Source organism: Bos taurus, chromosome 2, assembly GCF_002263795.3.
Source record: "Bos taurus isolate L1 Dominette 01449 registration number 42190680 breed Hereford chromosome 2, ARS-UCD2.0, whole genome shotgun sequence".
Lineage (NCBI taxonomy): Eukaryota > Metazoa > Chordata > Mammalia > Artiodactyla > Bovidae > Bos > Bos taurus.
Window position 1 is genome coordinate 107,213,862 of NC_037329.1, and position 22,730 is coordinate 107,236,591.

General features: G+C 52.4%; 3 protein-coding genes across 8 annotated transcripts; 2 read left to right on the forward strand and 1 right to left on the reverse strand.

Annotated features, from left to right (window-relative positions):
• The first annotated feature begins 661 nt into the window (after positions 1-661).
• On the forward strand, positions 662-6,630 carry TUBA1D (tubulin, alpha 3d). Its single transcript, NM_001046410.1, has 4 exons — positions 662-718; positions 4,175-4,397; positions 4,705-4,853; positions 5,596-6,630. Exons 1-4 carry the CDS (start codon positions 716-718, stop codon positions 6,577-6,579), a joined length of 1,359 nt encoding a protein of 452 aa, NP_001039875.1. The 5' UTR covers positions 662-715; the 3' UTR covers positions 6,580-6,630.
• Positions 6,631-9,061: 2,431 nt separating this feature from the next.
• Positions 9,062-14,186, reverse strand: LOC132342849 (WAS/WASL-interacting protein family member 1-like). Its single transcript, XM_059877542.1, has 4 exons — positions 14,177-14,186; positions 14,132-14,136; positions 13,385-14,031; positions 9,062-12,925 (listed from the first exon to the last, which is right to left on the reverse strand). The coding sequence occupies exons 1-4, from the start codon at positions 14,184-14,186 to the stop codon at positions 12,883-12,885; spliced, it is 705 nt and encodes a 234-aa protein (XP_059733525.1). The 3' UTR covers positions 9,062-12,882.
• DNAJB2 (DnaJ heat shock protein family (Hsp40) member B2) lies at positions 13,745-21,083 on the forward strand. Of its 6 annotated transcripts, none has more exons than XM_024975649.2 (10): positions 13,745-13,828; positions 14,148-14,249; positions 14,928-15,037; positions 16,112-16,165; positions 16,348-16,470; positions 17,337-17,429; positions 17,636-17,738; positions 17,927-17,997; positions 18,836-19,042; positions 20,143-21,083. In XM_024975649.2, the coding sequence occupies exons 2-10, from the start codon at positions 14,185-14,187 to the stop codon at positions 20,151-20,153; spliced, it is 837 nt and encodes a 278-aa protein (XP_024831417.1). In that variant the 5' UTR covers positions 13,745-13,828; positions 14,148-14,184; the 3' UTR covers positions 20,154-21,083. The 6 variants fall into 6 exon arrangements, with proteins under 6 accessions (XP_024831417.1, XP_059731172.1, XP_005202914.1 ...); NM_001034592.1 differs by having other exon boundaries at positions 13,808-13,898; positions 20,143-21,082; XM_059875189.1 differs by having other exon boundaries at positions 13,745-13,898; positions 18,836-21,083.
• Positions 21,084-22,730: the final 1,647 nt, after the last annotated feature.

Consider the following 22,730-nt stretch of genomic DNA (forward strand, 5'->3'; position numbering starts at 1 on the left):
CTGATTCTTTGTGACCTGTGGACCATAGCCCACCAGGCTCCTCTGTCCATGGGATTTTCCAGGCAAGAATACTGCAATGGGTTGCCATTTCCTTCTCCAGGGGATCTTCCTGACCTGGGGATCAAACTCATGTCTCTTACGTCTCCTGGAGATGGGGCTATCCTGAGCTCTAGTTTCTGCTGTTCTCTGGTATTCTGAGTTTCCACCCAGAAAGGCCCAAGTTGATCTCCTGCCCTAGGTAACTCATTATTTCTGGTCCACTGCAGGCTTTTCTTAGCCCCGCCCACTCCTCTTCCAGTCCTCACCAACCCTGGGGGGCTGGGAGGGGTTGGGGGTAGTGCTGCAGCTCAGACAGCTTAGTTTCTAAATCCTCTCCCACCTGTGAGGGCCAGGCTGAAGCACCACGGGTTGTGTGACTGAGCAACAGACACCGTGTACCCAGAGACCTGGATACCTGTGTGGGGCTACCAGCGGGCCCCTCCTCTGCAGGCACCTCCTCCCCTGCCTGGGCCCGGGCCCAGCGCCTGCCTGCTGCCTGGTAACCAAGTCAACAGACCTGCCCTCCTGGGGCTGTTTCTAACAACATTCCCCCCCACTGAGAGCAGACCAGAGAGTATAAGGAGGCCAGCAGGCTCTGTGTCCCTCACAGACCTGTCCCCAGCTTTGGTCTTGCAGCAGACAGACAGACGACCCCAGCTAGTCCCAGCCAGGCAGCATGGTAAGCAGAGGTGGGGGCTGAGGATGCAAATGAGGGTCCCTTGTGTCCAGGGGTTCATGGGCTGTAGTGTGGAGGCAGGTGAGGTAGGGGAAAGGGAAAGAGACTTGCAGATGGGAGTGTGGCCCCCCAAATGTGCTAGTATGCAGGGGCCTGTTTAGGGGATGGAGAGGGACAGGTGATGGTAACTAGGACCTGGGTAAGAGCCTGAGCAGCTGCTGAAGGGCTTTGAATTTAGGGGTAGGGAGAGTGGGATGAGCAGGATGCAAGTAGAAAGTACAGGTAATTTCCTGTAAACCTGCCCCTGCTGGCCTCTGGTTCCAGCCCCCAGCTGTAAGGACCCATCCTCCTAGCCAGTCCTTTCCCTGTGCCTTGATCTGACTCCTCATTTCAGCTATGTACCGGGGGGAGAGAAATTAGGGGTGGGAGGGTGCTGTGGGGGTGGGGTGGGGCTTATTTGATATCTGTTACGAAAACCTGCCCCCCAGGCAGGACAGAAGAGCAGTTAGAAGTGTGGTTGGAGCCAGGCTGTCCCTTCTCTGAATATTCCTGGTTTTGCTCATGACCTTGAGCGAGTTGTTTGACTCCTCTGAGAGTCAGTAAAATAGGGTAATAAAAATACCTACCTAAGGGGGGCGTTATGAAGATTAAATGAGATCGTGTGTGAACCGCTTAGCACAGTGCCTGGCGCCTAATCAGTGCTTAACATATGGAACTAAGCACCCAAATGACAAAGCCTGCAGAGTATGAAATTATACTATTTTAACCAACAAGGAAAGGCAATGGGAGAAGCCGCCTTGAAGCAACTCTGTCCACGTCCCAGAGGGACAGGGGTTTGAGGCCAAGTCTGTGTGACTCCAGGGCCTGGGTTCTGTGCCCATACCCAGAGTGAGGGGCATTGTTTCCAGAGTCTCAGGCATTCTCCACGTCAGACATGCCTTGCATGGGCCCTCAGCTGTGGAGGCCTGGTCAATGTCTGGCTCTGTGCATGGGACCTGGGCAGGCTCTGAGATACAGCAGCAGGCATCGGCCCTGCTGGGTGATTGATGAGCTGAGTCAGCCCTCCCTCATGGACCTGGGGATTTCTGGAGTCCTTTGACCCTGAACCCTTCCCAGCTTAATTCATTATTTTCTCTTTTTAAATTTTTCTTTCTTTCTTTTTGTCTGTGCTGGGTCTTTGTTGCTATGCAAGCTTCCTCTGGTTGTGGCAAGCAAGGGCTATTCTCTAGCTGCGGGGTGTGGGCTTCTTGTCATGGTAGCTTCTCTTGTTGCGGAGCAACAGGCTCTAGGGCGCTCGGGCTTCAGTAGCTGCAGGTCAAGGGCTCAACAGTTGCGGCTCCCGGGCTCTAGAGCACAGGCTCAGTAGTTGTGGCACACGGGCTGAGTTGCTCTGCGGCATGTGGGATCTTCCTGGATCAGGGATCGAACGTGTGTCTCCTGCGTTGGCAGGCAGATTCTTTCCCACTAAGCCACCAGGGAAGTCCCTGTGACTTTCTCTTACTATGACCCCCGGGGTTGGGTGATGGGGGAATGGATAAGGGGATCCAATAGAAATATGGCCTGACCTAGTCTGTGTTGTGCAGTGAGCCAGGCAACTTGCATTCTTTCATCTGCAGAGTAATTCTAGGAGGGGGCTCTTATTATTGTCATTTCTCATGGAAGATGCCCTCAGAGTATTGAAGACTCTTGCTTGAGGCAAGTGGGGAAGTTATGGGGCTGGGATACAGATGGTCTCTGTATTAATCCCAGTCATCCAAAAAAATCACAAGAAGTTAAGGCCCTTGTATCACATTTACAAAATCAGAGAAGTGTTCAATTTGTGGAGAAAGCATCTTCTTTAAAAAAATTCTGAAATATTTCAGATATGCAAAAAGGTATAAAGGATAATATGATGAACACCTGCTACCCAGCTTAAGCAATAGAATCCTCTGACTGCATTCACTTCCCTCCTCTACCAAATAAAACCATTATTCCAAATTGGGTGTTAATATTTCCTTTGCTTTTTTTATTTTTGTAACACATTCCAAGAATATATAGCAAACATAAAAATGTATCTGTAGATGATGCATACAAGTTGAAGATTCACATAAATAGTATCATGTCATGATTCCTCTTAATTTTCTTCTTTTCTGGTAAGAATGTTTTGGAGTAAGATTCTTTCTTGTATTCACCCACGCCCACTTCTGAATCATTCTTTATCTACTTTCTCCTGTTGAGGGCCTTCTAATTGGCTTCTGTCGCTATGGTGCTATGACTGTTCCTGCACCTGTTTTCTTGTGTACCTGTGTGAGAATTTCTCTAGAGCAAGAGCATCTTCAGCTTTTCTGATATTGCTAAATCACTTTCCAAGACAGATGCATCACTTTGGGCTTCTAGCAGCAGTGTGAGAATTCTCATGTCTCCACAACTGCCACATGATTAAGCCTTAAAGCTTGGGGAAATTTGGTGGGTGTGCTTGAGTTTTGTGTTTTTCTTTTTTTATTTTATGGCTATACAATGGGACTGGCAGGAACTTAGTTCCCCATCATGGACTGAACCCTGACCCTCATCAGTGAAAGTACAGAGTCCTAATTACCGGATGGCCAGGGAATTCCTTCATTTTGTTTTTAAGGTCTGCCATAAACACTTCTCAAAGGGAGCAGGAAGAAACACTCTGGGATCCCACTTCCCACACTGTCACATATCTTAATCATATAAAAGTCTCCCTTTCCTAGACAGTGAGCTTCTTAAGCACAGGGACCAAGTGTTAAGTGTTATGAATTTCCAGTATCTGCACAACGTCAGGCACATAATGGAGGCTCAATACAAGATGAAGCAAGTGAGTCAAGTCTCTCTGATGCTCATGGGTGCTCCCCAGAGCAGAGACCTTTCTCTTTTCTAGGACCAAGCGGGTTACCCCAGTCCTGCTTCAGGGGCAAGAGTTCTTTGACCACCAGCCTTGAACCATGTGAGGAAGAACTTTCCTCCCAGACTCTCTTCACTCCAGAACCACACATAGCCAAGAGGAAAGAACAGCACACACACATCCATTCCAGGCCCACGTTCCCCTTCTTCACTGGCATTTCTAACTGTAAAGTGAATCCAGAGTTCTTTCTGCTCTTATAAACCTCATCCTTGTCTCTCAGCCCTGAAACCTCACTTGGTTCTTGCTTTTCTTATTAATGGATGCTACTTTCTTTCTGGATGTGAGTCAGTTGACTGTTGTGCTCTGGCAGACTCATCTGAGCCCCTCAATGTTCTTTAAGATGCTTAGTCACTGAGAAGGACTCTATAATCTTAGAAATGGTCACATCTTCTGCTTCCCCTGAGGGTTTTATCCGCACCCTACATCCCCCGGGAGATGGGGCACAGAGAGCAAAGTCTAGGAACTTCTGCTCTCAGCTGGAGAACCACTCAAGGAAGGAAGGCAGGAATCATGTCCAGACATGATACCCTTCTCTCTGCCCTTTGCCCACTCAGCGTGAGTGCATCTCAGTCCACGTGGGGCAGGCCGGCGTGCAGATTGGCAATGCCTGCTGGGAGCTCTACTGCTTGGAACATGGGATCCAACCAGATGGGCAGATGCCCAGTGACAAGACCATCGGGGGAGGGGACGACTCCTTCAACACCTTCTTTAGTGAAACTGGGGCTGGAAAACATGTGCCGAGGGCGGTGTTTGTGGATCTGGAGCCCACTGTGATCGGTGAGTGATGATCAGGCCCTGTCACGCCTTGTCCCAGGTACCCCGGCAAGTCATTCTCCATAACTGGAGAGCCCTGGAGTTGCGGTTTCCAGTTGCTGCAGCCAATCAGAACTCCAGATCTGCTATCACTCAGCTCCAGAGTCTCAAGGTCACCACACATCCCTTTCCTTTTTATTGACGTACCCTTAAAGCCAAGAGCAATAGCGACTGCCTGAATGGGCCTGGTGACCCCACCCCTTCTGTGTACCCTGGGGCTCTGGGAGCCAGGCTGCAAGGGGCAGGGCACCTACAATTCTGTCCATTGCAGATGAGGTTCGGACGGGCACATACCGCCAGCTCTTCCATCCAGAGCAGCTCATCACTGGCAAAGAGGACGCTGCCAATAACTATGCCCGAGGCCACTACACCATCGGAAAAGAGCTCATTGACCTGGTGCTGGACCGGATTCGGAAGCTGGTGAGAGAAGGGTTGAGGGCTGGGAAGGGAAATTTGCATTCCTGTCGTGAAGTGATCTGGAGGCCAGATGAAGAAGGGCAGTTTCCATCCTTGGGAGAGTCTCCCAGACAAGAATTAAACACACAGGATCAGGACTAGTAAGGAGGGGAGGCAAAGGGTGGGTTCCAGTCCATAACTGGGTGTCCCCTTTATCTCCTACAATAACTGGCCCAATGCTGTGCAGAGTGGCCACCAGTCGATTGGCTGCCTGGCCAAGCTACGAACGCCCATACGCAGTCCCAGATTGTCAGCCTGTATTGTAGGGATGTGGACAGAAGGCCCTGTGAAAAACAGGGATCCAAGTAACACCAGCCCAAGGCTCTCTGATCAACTTGGGCCTTCAGCAAGGATGTGGACCAGGTTTCTAGGTTGCTGATCTCAGTAAAGAAGCCCTCCAGAGACATCAGAAGTTAGATCAGGAGGCGGGCATGGATAGGAAACCAGGTGGAATTGGAAAGTTATGATAATAAATGACTGTTGGCACAAGAGTAAAGAGAAATGTCTGTGGAAGGTCTCGGGAGGTTTGAGAGAGGAGGAGGGGGAAGGAGAGGAGAGTGGGACTGCCATATCAGAGCCTATATTTTGCCCCTGGAAAAGTCTTCCAAGGATTTTATGAAACTTTTGGGGAAATCGCAAAGAGCACAAGCTGGTTCTTTGCTGTTGGTCAGTAGTGCTTCAGATCCCACGTTTCTCTTCGCTCTAGGCTGACCAGTGCACGGGACTCCAAGGGTTCCTCATCTTCCACAGCTTTGGAGGGGGCACTGGCTCTGGCTTCACCTCACTGCTGATGGAGCGGCTCTCTGTTGACTATGGCAAGAAATCCAAGCTGGAGTTCTCCATCTACCCAGCCCCCCAGGTGTCCACGGCCGTGGTTGAGCCCTACAACTCCATCCTGACCACCCACACCACCCTGGAGCACTCAGATTGTGCCTTCATGGTGGACAACGAGGCCATCTATGACATCTGTCGCCGCAACCTGGACATCGAGCGTCCAACTTACACCAACCTCAACCGCCTCATCGGCCAGATCGTCTCCTCCATCACAGCCTCCCTGCGCTTTGACGGCGCCCTCAACGTGGACCTGACCGAGTTCCAGACCAACCTGGTGCCCTACCCTCGCATCCACTTCCCCCTGGCCACCTATGCACCAGTCATCTCTGCAGAGAAGGCCTACCATGAGCAGCTGTCGGTGGCAGAGATCACCAATGCCTGCTTCGAGCCTGCCAACCAGATGGTGAAGTGTGATCCCCGCCATGGCAAGTACATGGCCTGCTGTCTGCTGTACCGTGGAGACGTGGTACCCAAGGACGTCAACGCCGCAATTGCTACCATCAAGACCAAGCGTACAATCCAGTTCGTGGACTGGTGCCCCACGGGCTTCAAGGTCGGTATCAACTACCAGCCCCCCACTGTGGTGCCCGGGGGAGACCTGGCCAAGGTGCAGCGTGCCGTGTGCATGCTGAGCAACACGACCGCCATCGCTGAGGCCTGGGCCCGCCTGGACCACAAGTTCGACCTGATGTATGCCAAGAGGGCGTTTGTGCACTGGTACGTGGGCGAGGGCATGGAGGAGGGTGAGTTCTCCGAGGCCCGGGAGGACATGGCTGCCCTGGAGAAGGATTATGAGGAGGTGGGCATGGATAGTGTGGAGGGGGAGGGAGAAGAGGAGGAGGGGGATGAATACTAGCGGAATCCTTTGTGTCTGTCCTAAATAAAGTGCTGTGGCCTCATTGTCTCCCAAAAGTCTTTTTCTCTTGGGAAAACCACTGGGGGTGGGTTCCTTCATAAGAGATAAGAAGGCTAGTATCTTAGCCTGGGTTCCCCAGAAAGCAGATCTGACTTCAGATTTCATTCCAGGGAGCAGAATGAAGGCTGAGGTGGGTAAAGCAGAGAAGGAGGGAGAATTCATCCTGGAGAGGATGTAGCGGGATAAATGGCATCTTAGAACCATTCCTTGGGAGATTGGGCAGGAGAGGAGGTGAGGGTGGGGAATTTCTACACTGGCTCCATTCTCGCCTTGGTTAAACCTTCCCCGCATCAAGCATTAACTCGCCTGTACCTCCAGGTTGCACACACTTGGGCGGCAGGGTCAACAGGGAAGACCTGGGGGCAGGAGGTGAGGCGCTGTTAAGTTGTGAAGCTGGTCTGAGCCACACAGGGCTGCAACAAGAGCCTGGTTGAGGCCAGGAGATTCGACATGGTGTCTGACAGAGGTGTCTGACAGAGCTGGTGCTCACTAGCGCCCCTCCTGTCCTCTTCAGGCAGGAGGTTTGAGTGAAGAGAGGTAGAGAGTCCCGAAGCTGGCATTAAGGAAGAATGGTGGCACAGTGGCAGCAACCGTGGAGCAATGGCTGGGGGTCAAGAGGGAGTCTACCTCCCTGAAATCATCATCTCACTCATCACTTTTAGATAAAGACAAACGACCTGTCTTCAAACCTATGCCACAAGCACAACTTCCAACCGGACGACTGCCCCCAAATCCTTGTGTGTAGATTTTCTGTAATGCCTTCTGGGCTGAAGGGATGGTTTGATCACTGGAGGTCTAGAACTAGGGCAACCCCCACCCCTAATGCAGCCCCAGAGATGCAGTGCCTAGTGTTGTCCTTGGCACTGTCCTCCCTGCAGCCTCCCTTTCCCAGGCTTGGATGCTGGCAAGGAAATCCCAAAATCAGCAAAGCCAGGAAGCTGCTATCACCCTTAGGGCTGGAAGAGTCAAGGTATGAGATGATGGTGCCAGAGCTTTGGAGCCAAGATCACCAGGTGACATCTGGAGCCACAGTAGAGCTACTCAGAGGGACCAGGAGTGGGGAGGAGGGTGGGTGTTTGTCAGGGTCTTCCCTGGTGGACTTAGACAGTAAAGAGTCCACCTGCAATGCAGGAGACATGGGTTTGATCCCTGGGTCAGAAAGATACCCTGGAGAAGGGAATGGCTACCCACTCCAGTATTCCTGCCTGGAGAATTCCATGGACAGAGGAGCCTGGCGGGCTACAATCCATGGGGTTGCGAACAGTAGGACTGCTGCTGCTGCTGCTAAGTCGCTTCAGTCGTGTCCGACTCTGTGCGACCCCATAGACCATGACTGAGCAAATAACACTATACTATACCAGAGCCATGCAGGAGACGCAGCATCACCTGAGTTACTTTCTGATTTTGACGGGAAGAGAAACAGACTGGCTTCGCCTTTCCTTACACCCTCAATCTCCAGCCAGTGGTTCCCACTGGGTGAACCGAGACACGCACTAGTTGGTAAGAGAAGACCTAGGAAAAAGGGGGTGCAGCCTGTGAGATACAAACCAGGGCAGGAAAGGTGGGTGATTCTCAGAACGGGGTGAATAAAACACATACCTCCACACACCTGCACCCGGGCCTAGCCCAGGAGGCCACTCAGGTAAAACTGGAAAGGCAGTGACTCCTCCCCTTCCCCATATGGTCCCCCTCACCTGTCCCTGTCACTCTTGTCTCTTGTCTCAATAATTATTTTGTAATTAGAGGATGGAGTGGCGGCACCACGATGGTGAGAAGTTTAGAGCAGAAAACAGGCACGCCCGGCCCAACAGTTTCCTCCCTCTCAATGCCTCTCTGAGGATTTCAGCTGACAGGTAAGCTCTGTCCTGGGAAGACAGAGGCCTGCAATTGTGTGTCTACTTGTGCGATGGGCTTCGGAGAATCATTTAATTATTCTGAAACCCATTTTGGCTGAATAGCTAGCTCAGCTGTATCCTCCAGTCTGCTTTTATTGATTTTTTTTTCCCCTCTAAAAGGGCTGAATTTCAAATCTCTATCCTGTGTCTTTCTATCAACTGGATTCAAACTTGGGGAGGGAAGAGGGGTTATTTGAGGAGCTTTTAAAACCCAAGAAAAATTGTTGTTTATTAAGCACCTATTATATACTGGGCCCCACATTCATACTATCTTTTTGATTTTTTTAATTAATGATTTTTTATTGGTCACCCCTCAAGGCTTACGGGATCTTAGTTCCCTGACCAGGGATCGAACCTGTGCCCCTGCAGTAGAAGCATGGAATTCTAACCATGGGATCACCAGGGAATGCCCAATACTACCTTCTTTAATCCTGAGGTAAATATAATTATTGTACCCACCGGACTGGAAGGTCCATGGGAACAAGGCCTATTCTTCTCTCAGGATCTAGAATGCTGCCTGACACATATTAGATTCTCAAATCTGTTTAATGAATGCCTCTTTTATAGATGTGGTGACAGAGGCCTGGAGAAGTCACGTGACTTGCACAAGGCTACTCAGCGAGGAAGTGGAGGAGTGGGGATTGAAACCTGGGTCAGTCTGGCCAAAACTGCTGCCTCCTCTTCCTTGGTGTTCTCTCCTCCCACCTGCAATAGATCGGGGCACCACTCCAGAGGTCACCTCGTCTAGACCTGCCAGGTCCCCGGTGCCCAGACGGTGACTCAGCTGCCTCAAAGGCAGGGAGGGGGTGACGCTTGACACTCCCTTGCCCAGGCACCGTGGGAGAGGGCGCGGGGGGCCGGTGCAGGGACCCAGCTTCCAGGGCTGAACAAGGGCCAAGGCGTCTCTGGGGCCAAGCTTCAAAAGCTCCCCACAACTGACATCCAATAGGTGAGGGAAGGCCCTGAGAAAGGTGAGGTCTTCACCTGCCAACATGGCTGGGCATCCACAGAGGTGGCCAGGCTCCCCTCCTGATGGCTGTACCAGCCAGCCCACTCTGGGCAGTTGGAGGACCACCTCCTCTCGGATCTGGTGAGGCCTCCCAGTTAGTAACTCTGTGGGCAAGTTCTGGCAGGCTTAGGTTGGGCTGGGTGTGGGTGTGGGAGGTGGCAACCCAGATCTCCATGGGGTAGCTGGGAGTGCCCATCTAGCCCGGCTCCTGAGGACTCCCTCAGTGTAGGGGAATGCTTTCATCCCCGAAGCTTCTAAAGCCAGGGTACAATTACCTCCTGAAGGCAGACACAAGAGACAGAGCCCCAACTTTGGATTCCACCCAACACATTTCCTCCCTTACCTCTGATGTGTCAGGAACATGCCTGCCTCCAAAGTTGCATTCCCTTCTGGCCTCCCTCCCCCTGCTTGCCTCACTGTTGCCATTCCTTCCAGTTTAGGTCACAGTCACCCAGAACCCATCCAGCTCCGAGACCTCTCCTTCCTCTAGAGTCTCTCTCTTCTGTCTCTATTGCTCATTTGATACTTGGCATGGATCGCCTTGTAGCGTAGCACTCAGCTTCTTTCTGATATCCCATTTCCCCAACTAGATTTTAAAAGATTACATGTGTATTTGACCAGTTATTATGTACACACACTTCAGAATTCAAAAGGTACCAAAGAGATTTACAAACAGCAAAAATAAGTCCCCTTCATTTATTCCCCTCTTGGCAGCCATCATTGTTCATGCTTTTTGTTATTATGGTATTTCCTTCCAGACTGCTGAAGTGTGCACACTAATGTATACTAATGTGTGCACACATTTAAATATACGTTGTTCTACATCTTGTTTTTTCACTTAACAATAACATAGCATTACATATAGATATGCCTCATTCTTTTTGGTGACAATATAGTATTCCATAGTGCATTGTATCATTACTTATTTAACCAGTCTGCTATTAATGGTGTAGTATTTAGGTTATTTCTAATTCTTTGCTATTGAAAAGAATGCTGCAACACTTGCACATACTTTTTTGCATATATGTACAACTACAGATTACTACAATTGGCATTACTGGGTCAAAGGGCACACACCTTTAATTTAGATATATATCTCATACTGCTCTCTTTAAAACTTATATCCAAATTACCCCTCCCACTACCAATATATGAGACCTCCTGTGCTCACAGCCTTTCCCATATAACGTACACTTTTTGATCTGCATCAATCATCTGAGGAGTGAAAGTATTTTCTTGCAGCTTTCCTTTATAATTCTCTTACTATGAATGAGTTTGAACAGCTTTCCACATTTAAAAACCAGTACTTTCTCTTCTGTGAACTGTCTTTTCTGTGCCCGTTGCCCATTTAAAAATTACATTGCTCGTCTTTGCTCATAAGTTTGTTGGAATCCTTTGTGAACAAAGGAAATTAACCCTTTGCTTGCTACTCGTGTTCCACATAATTCCCTTCAGCTGTCGTTTGTCTGTGCCCCAACAAGGTTTTCATCTCCCTCAGTACAGGGACTGAAACTTAAATCTCTTTATATTCCTAGTCTTAACATAATACCACATACATGGTAAGTGCTAGACAAAAGTCTGTTGAGATAAGAGAAGTAAAAAGAAAGAGATTTGGAAGACTTTGGAGTGACCTAATCAAGAAAAGCTATGACAAACTTAGACAGCATGTTAAAAAGCAGAGACATTACTTTGCCATCAAAGGTCCGTCTAGTCAAAACTATGGTTTTTCCAGTAGTCATGTGTGGATGTGAGAGTTGGACTATAAAGAAAGCTTAGCACCGAAGAACTGATGCCTTTGAACTGTGGAGAAGACTCTTGCGAGTCCATTGGACTGCAAGGAAATCAAACCAGTCAATCCTAAAGGAAATGAGTCCTGAATATTCACTGGAAAGACTGATGCTGAAGCTGAAACTACAATACTTTGGCCACCTGATGTGAAGAACTGACACATTGGAAAAGACCCTGATGCTGGGAGGGATTGGAGGCAGGAAGAGAAGGGGATGACAGAGGATGAGATGGCTGGATGGCATCACCGACTCGATGGACCTGAGTTTGAGCAAGCTTTCGGAGTTGGTGATGGACAGGGAAGCCTGGCATGCTGCAGTCCATAGGGTCGCAAAGAGTCGGACATGACTGAATGACTGAACTGATTGAACCTAATTGATTCCTTCCTCTTATACCAAGGTCAGTCAAGACTGGAAACAGTAGAAACTCTGGCAAAAAAAAACAACAACAGGAAATCATCCACCCAATCCCACCCCCATCCAACACACACAGACACACACATATAACTGGAGAGATACTGGGTAGCATACAGTATCGATACAAGGGCTGCCAAATAAGACTCTGCAAACAGGTAGCCATCAAGGGAAGTTGGGCAGTCCGTACCACAGTCAAGGTCAGGGCATGGGACAGACTGCCTAAAAGACCCCTGTCCCCTCCATTCACTGCAGAGAGGCCTCCTCCCACCCAGGCATTGAGGTTGACATTCCCTCCTCCAGACACTAGAGGCCACTGCTGGCTCTACTGCCACCGCTGTAGAAATGAATTCTCAACTGCCCCTGCTTCTCTGTGACTTGTTCCAGATTGGAGATTCCCAGTTGGCCCTCCCGACTGGCAGAGTGTCTGGCTTTTGCCTGCGCCCTTGGAGCCAGGGAGTCTGGGAGAGAAAGTGTCAGGTTTTGTGGCAAGTAGTGGCCTGCTTCCCATCAAAGCCTACACTGTGGGAATTCACCAGGTGTAGGTAGGTAGGAGGCTCAGAGACTGTGAGCAGCCAGGAAAACTGGACAAATGCACTCCAGGCTCTGCTTTCATGTCTGGCTCAAGCCCTTCTCTTTGATGAAAGTATTTCTGGGTCACCCAGCTTAAAATACTGGATTCACATAACCATTATTGTTCAGCCTGTAATGATGCCAGAGTTTTTGTACTAAGAGCCTGTGCTGTGTGCCTAGTAGTGTCTGACTCTTTGCGACCCCATGGACTGTAACCTGCCAGCTCCTCTGTTTATGGAATTTTCCAGGCAAGAATACTGGAGTGGGTTGCCATTTCCTACTCCAGAGGATCTTCCCAACCCAGGGATCAAACCTGCATCTCTTGTGTCTCCTGCATTTGAAGGTGGATTCTTTCCCACCTGTACCGCCTATTCACTATACCTCATGTGACTTTCAAAGAGCCCTAGGCATTACCTGTATTTAGGGAGAAAAAAAACGAGTCCTTAGAAGTTTTCCTGTCACACAGTAGCACCAGGTTGCAAAACCAGGTCTGTCTGTTTCCAAAGCCTTGGGTTTTCCTAGTGGTCTATACTGCTGGGCTGGTATCTTAGGTTGGAGCTCTGTTAAGTTAGGGACTGGGCCACAGTCTTCTTTTTACATCCTGGCAGCATCTACAATATATAAGATACTCAATTAATGTTTGTGCATTGGCCTGGATAGCAAGTAGAAGCCAGTTCTAGAAGGTTCTCTCAATTTCCCATGAGGCCATGGGCTAGAAATCACTTTAAAATGGAAGAGGTCTACTCAGGATCAGTTTGGAAAGAAAAACCTCGAATCTGGGGAATTTCCTCTCTTTCTGCCCCCCACCCCAAATGTGTCAAAACCGTTAACAACATGTTCCCATCTGTTCATTATTTAATCATCCAACGGATTATTTTTGAATCCCACTAACTGTCCTTAATACTCTAGTGAGAGAGAGAAAAAAAAAAAAGGACATAATCTCTACCCTCCGAAATTGACATCCTAGTTAGGGAGGTGAATGTCAGTCAAATAAACAAATGCTAATCTGTATCTCTGACCAGTGTGAGGAAATATGCCAAGAACAGCTATGAGAGGCAGGTCTGACCTACTCAGGAAAATTGGGCGGCCTCTTTTGAGGATGGGGCTGGAGCAGGGATCTGAAGAAAGGGGAGGATTTAGGCCCCGAGGGGAGTCTGTGGGCCCTTGAGGTGGCGATTTTCCCCGAGTCACCGAGCCTGTCTGTAGGAAGGCCACAGAGGGGCCAGGGACTGGGAGGCTTGTTTGTTGGCGAATGCGTCACGCTTGAATGGAACCTGCCGCTGTCTCCCAGGTCCCATCTGGGGATGACGTTGTTCTGGTGCAAGCCCAAAATAGCCGGCTCCGCCTCCATCTCCCGGCAGCCCCTGCAGCAGCACGGCCCCCAGTCCACCCCCCAGGTGACAGGCCGAGCCGGCCTCCTCTGGGTCTCTAGTAGTTTCCGTGCCGCTGACGCACGCTTGCGCGCACAGCTGGGCCGGCCGCGTCCTACGCAGCAGCCGCGAGTCGGGCAGCCGGTGCCAGACGGTTCCCGGAGGGGGGCAGGGGCGGGGCGCTGCAGGAGGCCAGGAACTCCTGGCGGAGGAGGTGCGGGCGGGAGGCCCCGGTTAGGCTGGGGGGCCCTTGGCGTTTGCGGGCTGCGATAGGGCGCCCCGGCTCTGAGTCCCGAGATAGCCGGTGGCACCCGCCTGCCAGGGCCGATAAGGCTGCCGGAGGGAGTCTAGTCACCGGCCGCGAGGAGAGCCAGCGGGCTCTGCAGCCCCCTGAGGGGGTCTTCAGCCCCAGGGAGGGGCTCTCGGTTCTTTCGGGTCTGACTCTACCTTCTCTACCCCGCAGCCCTCAAGGAGACCCGCCTGACGACTAACGAGTTGCCATGGCATCCTACTACGAGATCCTAGACGTACCGCGAAGTGCGTCCGCTGATGACATCAAAAAGGCGTAAGTGCCTCCGCCGTGCATCAGAAAGCCACTCACCCCACCCCACCCCCCCAGCCACCACCCCCGGGCCCTTTAGAGGCAGTGCGGAGAGAGCCAGGTCCTTAGAAAGGACTGGGGTGGGGTTGGAGGCTTCCTCAGAGAGTGACCCCCTGTAGGGAGGAAGGAAACCCCTGGATGAATAGGGGAAAATGTGTAGGCAGAAGTTCTGTTTAGGAGCTGCAGTGTGGGCTTTTTTTCCAGTGCACCCTCCCGTCCTTTCCCTCAGTCTTCACTCCTACCCCATCCCCCAGCGTCTTAAGTGTGGGCTTTCTGAGCATGCAGTGCAGACATGCTCAAGCACTGAGACCAGGAGGGACCAGCGGCCTCTGTACCCTCCATGGACACGTGTAGCAACCCCAGACCCAAGCTAGCCCCAGGGAAGGGTTAGGGCTGGGACTTTCTCCCTCTCAGGTTATCATCTGCTGATGCAAGTATGTAGTCCTAGCACTGGCTGCAGAGGGGAGAGAGAGGGACTCCATTAAAACACTGCTGCAGAGGCAGCCCTAGCAGCTGGGACTGACCTGGATCTGAGTGGTGGAAGGGCCATGGTGCGCTAACAGGAAATGGGTCATTGTGTTTCCGTGTGGGAAGTGCCTGCCTTTGTCCCCTGACCCTCCCCTCTGAACCCACTTCCTGCAGGTATAGGAAGAAGGCATTACAGTGGCACCCAGACAAGAACCCAGATAATAAAGAGTTTGCTGAGAAGAAGTTCAAGGAGGTGGCCGAGGCGTATGAAGTGCTGTCCGACAGTAAGGGCCAGGGTCAGGGGTCAGGGCAGGCCAGCACCTGTCACTCCCACTTCATGCCCATCACATTGCTTCCCAAAGCCATGCTGCCACCACCCTCGTCACCTCCATGCCTCTTTCAACCTGGCAATTAAGTGCTCCTCTATCACAGGGACTCTGGAATTCTTTGTTTCAATTGAGAGGAGCACCTACTCTGTGCCAAGCACCCTTTTATTTTTCCCCTGATCCCCTGTCTCAGTGTCTGTTCCCCAGGGTCTGATAGTTGCGGCATACGTCCTGATAAGGGGAAGGAAGCAAGGCAGGGAACCAAAGTATGCTGAGCCTTCTCTGAGCCAGGCCTTAGGGGGTGTAATCTCCATGAGTCTTCATAGCCATTCTTCAAGACAGGATTTATCATCCCATTTGGCAGGCAAGAAAACTGAGGCTGAGAGAAATGGGGTAACTTGCTCAAGGAATATGACTCCAGGTCTTTCATTCATTAATTCAAAAAATATTCACTGAGTGCTCAAGGTACCAGGCTCTTGTTGGGCAGAGGAACAATGAAGGACAAATAGGCTATGTCCTTGCCCTGATGGGTTTATCACAGTCTGGTCAGGAAAGATGGACATTAACCAAGTAAATGCAGAGACAAGGTTATTCTAAAGGAATAATAGGGTAATGTGATAGGGAATAGGGAATCACAGGCACCAACTTTTGTTAGGTAGTCACGGAAGGTCTCTTTGACATTTAGGTTAAAGCCCTGATTAATGATAACACAGTGATCATTAGTTAACATTTATGAAGCACTGAGTGTCAGGGACTGTGCTAGGCAGTTTAGGTGGATTATCTCATTTAATCCTTGCAGCTATGAGGTCGGTGCTGTTATTGTGTCCATTTTACAGATGGGAAGGATCCCTTGTGTGAAGGGCTGAGCTGCTGCTAAAACCATGGCCATGTTCATGTCCCCTGTTCACCCTCCTGCCCCCCAAGTGTCAGTCTCTGGACAGTCTTCAGACGGGCCTAGCCTGGAATTTGGGGGTGGGGGGAGGTGGCCGTCATCCTAGAGGAAGGGAGAAATGATCCAGTCTCTCTTTTCAGAGCATAAGCGTGAGATCTACGACCTCTATGGCCGGGAAGGGCTGACTGGGGCAGGTAGGTGGAGCGGGGACACCCCGGGACAGAAGTGGGTCAGGGAGAAATAGGGAGGCCAGTCTTCTGCAGTGGATTCTTGCTCTCACTCCAGGCTCCTGGAGTCTCCGAGCCTTGGGTGGGGTCCCCTCACTCAGGGCAGGGTGCCTGCCCTGAGCCCTCTCCCCATGCTGCCTTTCCTCCAGGAACCGGCCCGTCTCGCGCGGAAGCTGGTAGTGGCGGACCTGGCTTCACCTTCACCTTCCGCAGCCCAGAGGAGGTCTTCCGGGAATTCTTCGGGAGTGGAGACCCTTTTGCAGAGCTCTTTGGTGAGTGGACTTGGTGGGCGTCTGACGAGCTGGACGTCTCCCTCCAGGCCCGCCCTCCATCAGCCGGGAGGCCTTAGGCAGGAGCTGAGAGGGAAACAGAATTCCACAGACAGAAGACTTTGTGGGGGTGGATCCAAGTGAGCGCTGGGACAGAATCTCACACATGCCAGAACCCTCGTGACCTTATAGTGACACTTCAGAGACTCGCCTTACGTAAATGATAACAACAGTAATTCATTGTTAAACCTCCACAGTGACAGCCATGCAAGCAAGACTCAGAACATCATGGGACAGTGATAATGCCATTACAAACAACAATAGACGCTACCTATTTGAATGGTTAAATGAACCCTGGGAGATAGATAACTTTATCCCCACTTAGAGATGAGAGAACTGAGGCACATTCAGATAACTTGCTTAGAGTCCCACAGCAGATGGCAGAGCGTCTGCCTGACATCACACCAGGCTTATGCCTAAAACTGAAGGAGATGTTCCTTCTGCCCGCCTTCCTGTATTAACGGTGGCCGCAATTGACCAGGGAACTTTTTCATATATAACACTAAAAATGAATTTGATTTATAAATCAGTCCAAGCTGAAATGTACCCAGTTGCTTAGCAGCTTCTATTTCAAGACTAAGACTAAGCAGGGTTCAGGGTCTTCTTTGGTGGTCCAGTGACTTAAGACTCTGTGCTCCCAATGCAGGGGACTGGGGTTCAGTCCCTGGTCAGGGAACTAGATCCCACATGCCATAACTTACACCCAGTGCAGACAAATAAATGTTTAAAAAAAAAAGAAGGGTTCACACAGTGGGGGGCGGGGGAGGATCTTTTCACCAGATGATGGTTCATCTGCTTACTCATTGCAGATGACCTGGGCCCCTTCTCAGAGCTTCAGAACCGGGGTTCCCGACACTCGGGCCCTTTCTTCACCTTCTCTTCCTCCTTTCCTGGGCACTCTGGTAAGTGCCATTCTTTCCCATGCATGCAAGCGTTTGGAGTCCTGGAGCCCCTCACCTCAGCTTGTTGTTCTCCCACGCCTTCTCTCTCATGTCTCCAGAGCCCTGCCTCACAGAGGTTCTCGGCCCTTTGTGAGCACAGCCTGCCTGCCGAGTGCAGCCTCTGTCTAATGCCCCCTCCTCCCCCACCCCCCTTGTCCCGATGCCAGATTTCTCCTCCTCGTCTTTCTCCTTCAGTCCTGGGGCTGGTGCTTTTCGCTCCGTCTCTACGTCCACCACCTTTGTCCAAGGACGCCGCATCACCACACGCAGGTGAGGGCTGCTTCTGGGACCATGCCAGGGCTGGAGGGTGAAGTGGCAGTGGAGGGGCTGCAGACGACTCGAGAGGCAGCTCCCTGAGGGCAGAGCCCAGTACGTCTTGTCCAGTGCAGTGCAGAGCCCGGACAGACTCCCGCAGGATTCAGGCCCGCCTGCCCAGTGAACCATGCTGTCTCCCACAGGATCATGGAGAACGGGCAGGAGCGGGTAGAAGTGGAGGAGGATGGGCAGCTGAAGTCTGTCACAATCAATGGTGAGGAAGGGCCCGGCCACTGATCCCTGGCAGGAAGCCCGAGGCCCCAGAGCCCCCTCCCCAACCTACTCCTCTCTGTACTCCCCTAGGCCAGGGAGGCCAGACTGGCAGGATCGGAGATGGTGATCCAGGGAAGGGGTAGGGGGGCCGGGACACAGAATCGTGGGCTCTCAGAGTGCCCGCTAGTCACCATTGTCATGAGTTGGGATGTCTGGAGTTTGCAGAGCACATGACTAGTTTCAAAGCCCTTGCACACACACCACCATATCCCCAATATTCTTATAGGAACCAGGGGAAAGCAGGGCAGTTTGCACTCGCCCTACTTTTCATTTGCAGAGATGGAGCCTGAGCATAGCTAAACGGTCCTAACTCCTGGGCAGCCCCATGCCCGAGGCTTTGACCTACTTAGTGAAGGGTGAAGCCAGGAATGAAACTACAGGATGCAGGGTTCCTGGGGCTGACCTCTTCTTCCCACAATGCCATGCGGTACAGGATGGTCACCTTTTGGTGCCCGCTGACTCTGGGAGCTCTGTGTGCTAATAAGGGCACTTCACAAGCTGTCTTATTTAATCACTGGAACCATTTGACAGTGTAGGCACTCTTGTCATTCCCATTTTATGGATGAGGAAAGGGAGGCTTAGTGAGATTGAATAATTTGCCCAAAGAGACAGCTTGTACCTGCTGAAGCTGAATAACTGGCCATGCTCATAACCATGCTAGGTTTCAAAATGCATGCCTTCCAGAGGAGGGGCTGAGAGTGCCCAGAGTGCATGAGGCCACCTGGCAGGCTTCCCGCGGCCTGGATCAAAGGGCCTCATGGTGGCTGTGACTCCTGCAGGTATCCCAGACGACCTGGCCCTGGGCTTGGAGCTGAGCCGTCGTGAGCAGCAGCAGTCTGTCACCTCCAGGTCAGGGGCCACGCAGGTCCGGCAGACCCCTGTGTCACGACCCCTTGACGGCAGCCTCTCTGAAGAGGATGAGGACCTGCAGCTTGCCATGGCCTACAGCCTGTCAGAGATGGAGGCAGCTGGGAAGAAACCAGCAGGTGGGCGGGGGGCACAGCGGCGACGGCAGGGGCAGCCCAAGGCCCAGAACCACGATCCAGGCGTGCGGGAGCCCCATGAGGGTGCAAGGGGTGACACAGCCAAGCCCAGCCCCTCTCCGGAGGAGAAGGCCACACGCTGCCTCATCCTCTGATCACCAGGCCCAGCCCACCCAATTCAGGGGCACTGGGAGTCCTGGTCAGAGAAGGGCATGGCCTGAGTTGCAGGAGACCCTCTCCACCTCGGTGCCCCCTCCCAGGTCCACCCCTCCCTCCAGCGTGGATTTGCTGTACTCAGCCCACGGCTGAAAGGTCCCTGGTGAAGTCCAGGGTGGGGGGACCTCAGGGCAGCGGGAGGGCCTGAGGAGCCAGGATGAACTTAATTCTTATTAGACGGGGAGTTTCTAAGGGGCATTAGTGGCTTGGGTCCGGCCTTCATGTCCAGGCCTTCTGCCACCTGTGTTGCTGAATGATGTCAAGGAAGGAGGACTTGGCCTGAGGTTCTCTGAGCCAGAGTGGGCAGCCACAGCTCTCCTGGTCTGCTGCAGACACCCCTACCCCGGTTTCCGCGCGCAGTGTTGAGCTCTGACGTCTCTGTTGCTTCCCTCCTGGTGCTGCTTCTCCTCCCTTGCACTCTTCTCTCTGCAATTCCCCGCGAGCTACATCGCTTGCTTTCACTGCCTCCTGCCTGGCTGGGACTCCCTTCTTCCTTTTCCCCAGAAGGCCTCTTTGTGGCGAGGAAGATGCTGTGGCCCGTAGGGCCATAAGGTCTTCCGGGGAGGCTAGCTGGGTGGGGCGGGAGCCTCTCGGCCCGTCCAGATTCAGAACCGGAGCCTACTCCTCCTCCCTTCCTCTTGCTGCCTCAGCCTGCCCCCAGCCTCCGGACTAGCCAGAGGTGAGGCCGGCTAACCCTGGAGAGGGGGGATAGGGCCAGGGTGCCCCAGGAGGGAGGTCTAGGAGGGACCACACCCCATCCTCCCGCACCATGCATCAGGGCTCAGGGAGAGGCCACAGGGCTAGCCCAGGGCTGCATGCTTAGCTCTGCCCTCCACGGCTTGCGGCTGATCCTCTCTCCTGTCACCCCACCCCTGCTCTCTCCCCAGATGTGTTCTGAGCTGGATGTCCGGGACCCAGAGTTGCTGCACAGTTCCAACAGGACAGCGCCCAACCCTGTGCACTGGGAGGGGACCCTCCATCCCTCTCCCTCACCCGTGCTGAGCATAGAGCCGGGCCTGGGCGGTGGGCGGGGGCCGGGTGGGAGGTAGGCTTAGCCTGTAAACGCTTCCCAGGGTGTTTGGTGCTGTTTCCTAGGGACTACAAGTCCCAGAATGCAATGCACCTCGCCTCCTTTCTGTTAGATCATGCTTGGGGGAAGTGGTGTGCAGTTAACTGAGCTGTGCATCTTGGGATATGTAGTTCCAGCTCTGGTCGGCCTGTTAACTCATTGTGAGATGGGGACATCTTGTCATTTGATTTGTCCCTGGCAGGGGTGGCAAGAATGTGGATGAAGGGGGAATGGTCTGAGCTTCGTTTCCCCTGATATCTCTTGCTAGCGCTGGGGTTAGAGTGTACAAATCAAAGCCCTGAGGCATCTGGGAGAGGTTATTTTCCTGTGGGCAGTCCTGGGGTCTGAGAATGAGCCAGGGCGGATTGGCTGAGCAGGGCATGGTCTCAAGAGGGCTGATGGGCATGGGCTGGTGAGAGCTTGGAAGGTGGAAGGCCACCCTAGCGCTCTGGGGTGTGTGTGTGTGTGTGGGTGTGTGTGTGTGTGGCTGGAATCAGCATGTGATGGGTGCTCCGGGCATGCTGCTGCTTGTATGGCTCCTTTGGCCTCTGACCCTGCTGCCCATTCTTTCTCTCCAACACCACAGAAGCTGCCTCTCCTCCTCCCTCCCTGGGGAGCCCAGTGGCCGGGGAGGGAAGTGGTGGAGCCGGGGTGTTGCCAGCCCCTGTGCCGTTGAGTCTCAGTGACCTATCAAAGCCAGCTGGGCTGAGCTCAGACCAAGAGGGAAACACTGGAAGTCAATAAAGCTGAGTTTCGAGAGCTTGGTGGTGTGCTGTGTCCTGTGTGCTTCCTTCCCACCAGCCAACCCTGTGGGGCCAGCGGGTGACACACCTCCCTTTATTTCTCAGGCATCCAGAGGTCGCAAGCCTTCCCGGCTGACAGCAGAAGTCCCCTCTTTGACTAGGCGGCCCTCCCCTAATATGGTGTGGAATCCCAGGCCGTGCTCACATGCCTCACCTCTGGGGGCCCCACAGCGGGCTTTCACAGGCAGCTGTTGTTCTCCGAATGCAGGACCCCACCACCCAACTACTGCAGGGTCTGCAAGCACAGCTAGGACCAGATCTGACTGGACTGAAAGCTGAGGCCAACAGAAAGCCAGAGACGTGGTGAAACACCTCTCCAAACCTCCTCCCGAGGCCCAGAGACTGAGCACCCCCTCCACAGGTCCTCTTAGCTTATGGCTAGCATCCCGTGTCAGAAGCCTGCCTCTCTTGCATGGAGTGGCGTAAGCCTGCCCCACGCAGGGTCCAGGGCCCAGGGAGGTGAAAACTAGGTACCTCCCCCATCCTGTCTCTTCAGACACCTGCAGAGATGCCCTCCCAGCCACAGGACAAGCACTTTTCCATCCTCATGCAGGGCAGTGTGGTTCGCCTCCAACTCTCTCTTCCATTTGGGGGTAAGCACTGGGCTTCATCCTCAATGGCCAAAGGACCTATATTGTATTTTCCTCCAAACAAGGAAGCGGCATGCCCTGAAAGGAATTTCAGGCCTCTGTCTTGAGAGAGAGAGAGAGAATCTGTTGGAAGTTTCTGCCCACTTCCAGCCTTTTTGATTACCAACAGTGGTGTTGAGCTGCAGCAGAGCACAGGTGAGGGGTGGGGGGCCAGAGATCCACTCACTGTCCCTTCTCTCTCTGAGCAGGACAGGTGGTACTTGCCCATCTTTCATGTGGGGGCCTGAGCCTTGGGCTTCCCTGGAGGCTCAGATGGTAAATAATTTTGCCTGCAATGCAGGAGACACAGGTTTGATCCCCGGGTCAGGAAGATCCCCTGGAGAAGGAAATGGCAACCCACTGCAGTATTCTTGCCTGGAAAATTCCATGAACAGAGGAGCCTGGTGGGCTACAGTCCATGGGGTCGTGAAGAGCTGGAAAGGACTGAGTGACCAACACTTTGACTTTCTGAGCCTTGGCAAGGTGAGGTGGCCCTAATTCCTGAGTAGCTCCAGGCTCAAGGCTGTTTTTGCCTCATTTCTGTGTGTACCACTGTTGTCCAAGGAACACGCGGATGGAGTCTCCTCTGAGGCCATACAGAGTGGGGGCATTCCAGGGGAATGGGGAGAAAGTGCCCTTTGCCCCGAGGTGAATGAATGTTGTGACATCTCACAGGCCTAGTCTGTGAGTCGTTACCAGAGTTTAGCTACTTCTGCTTAAGCTGTGGTGAGCACTTGGCCTGTATCACCTCATTTAGTCCTAACCTCCATCCTGCATGATGTATATTATTCCTGAGGCCGAAGGGTGCGAAGCTGCTGCCCTAGAACTGAGAGGAGATGCAGCAAAGAGGCCAAGCATGCCTGTGTTGGAATCCCAACTCCACCACTTAACTAGTTGTGGTACCTCAGGCAAGTTCTGTGCAGTCTCTCTGTCTGTAAAATGGGGCTAATTGGTAGCGTGTCCTGAAGATTAAA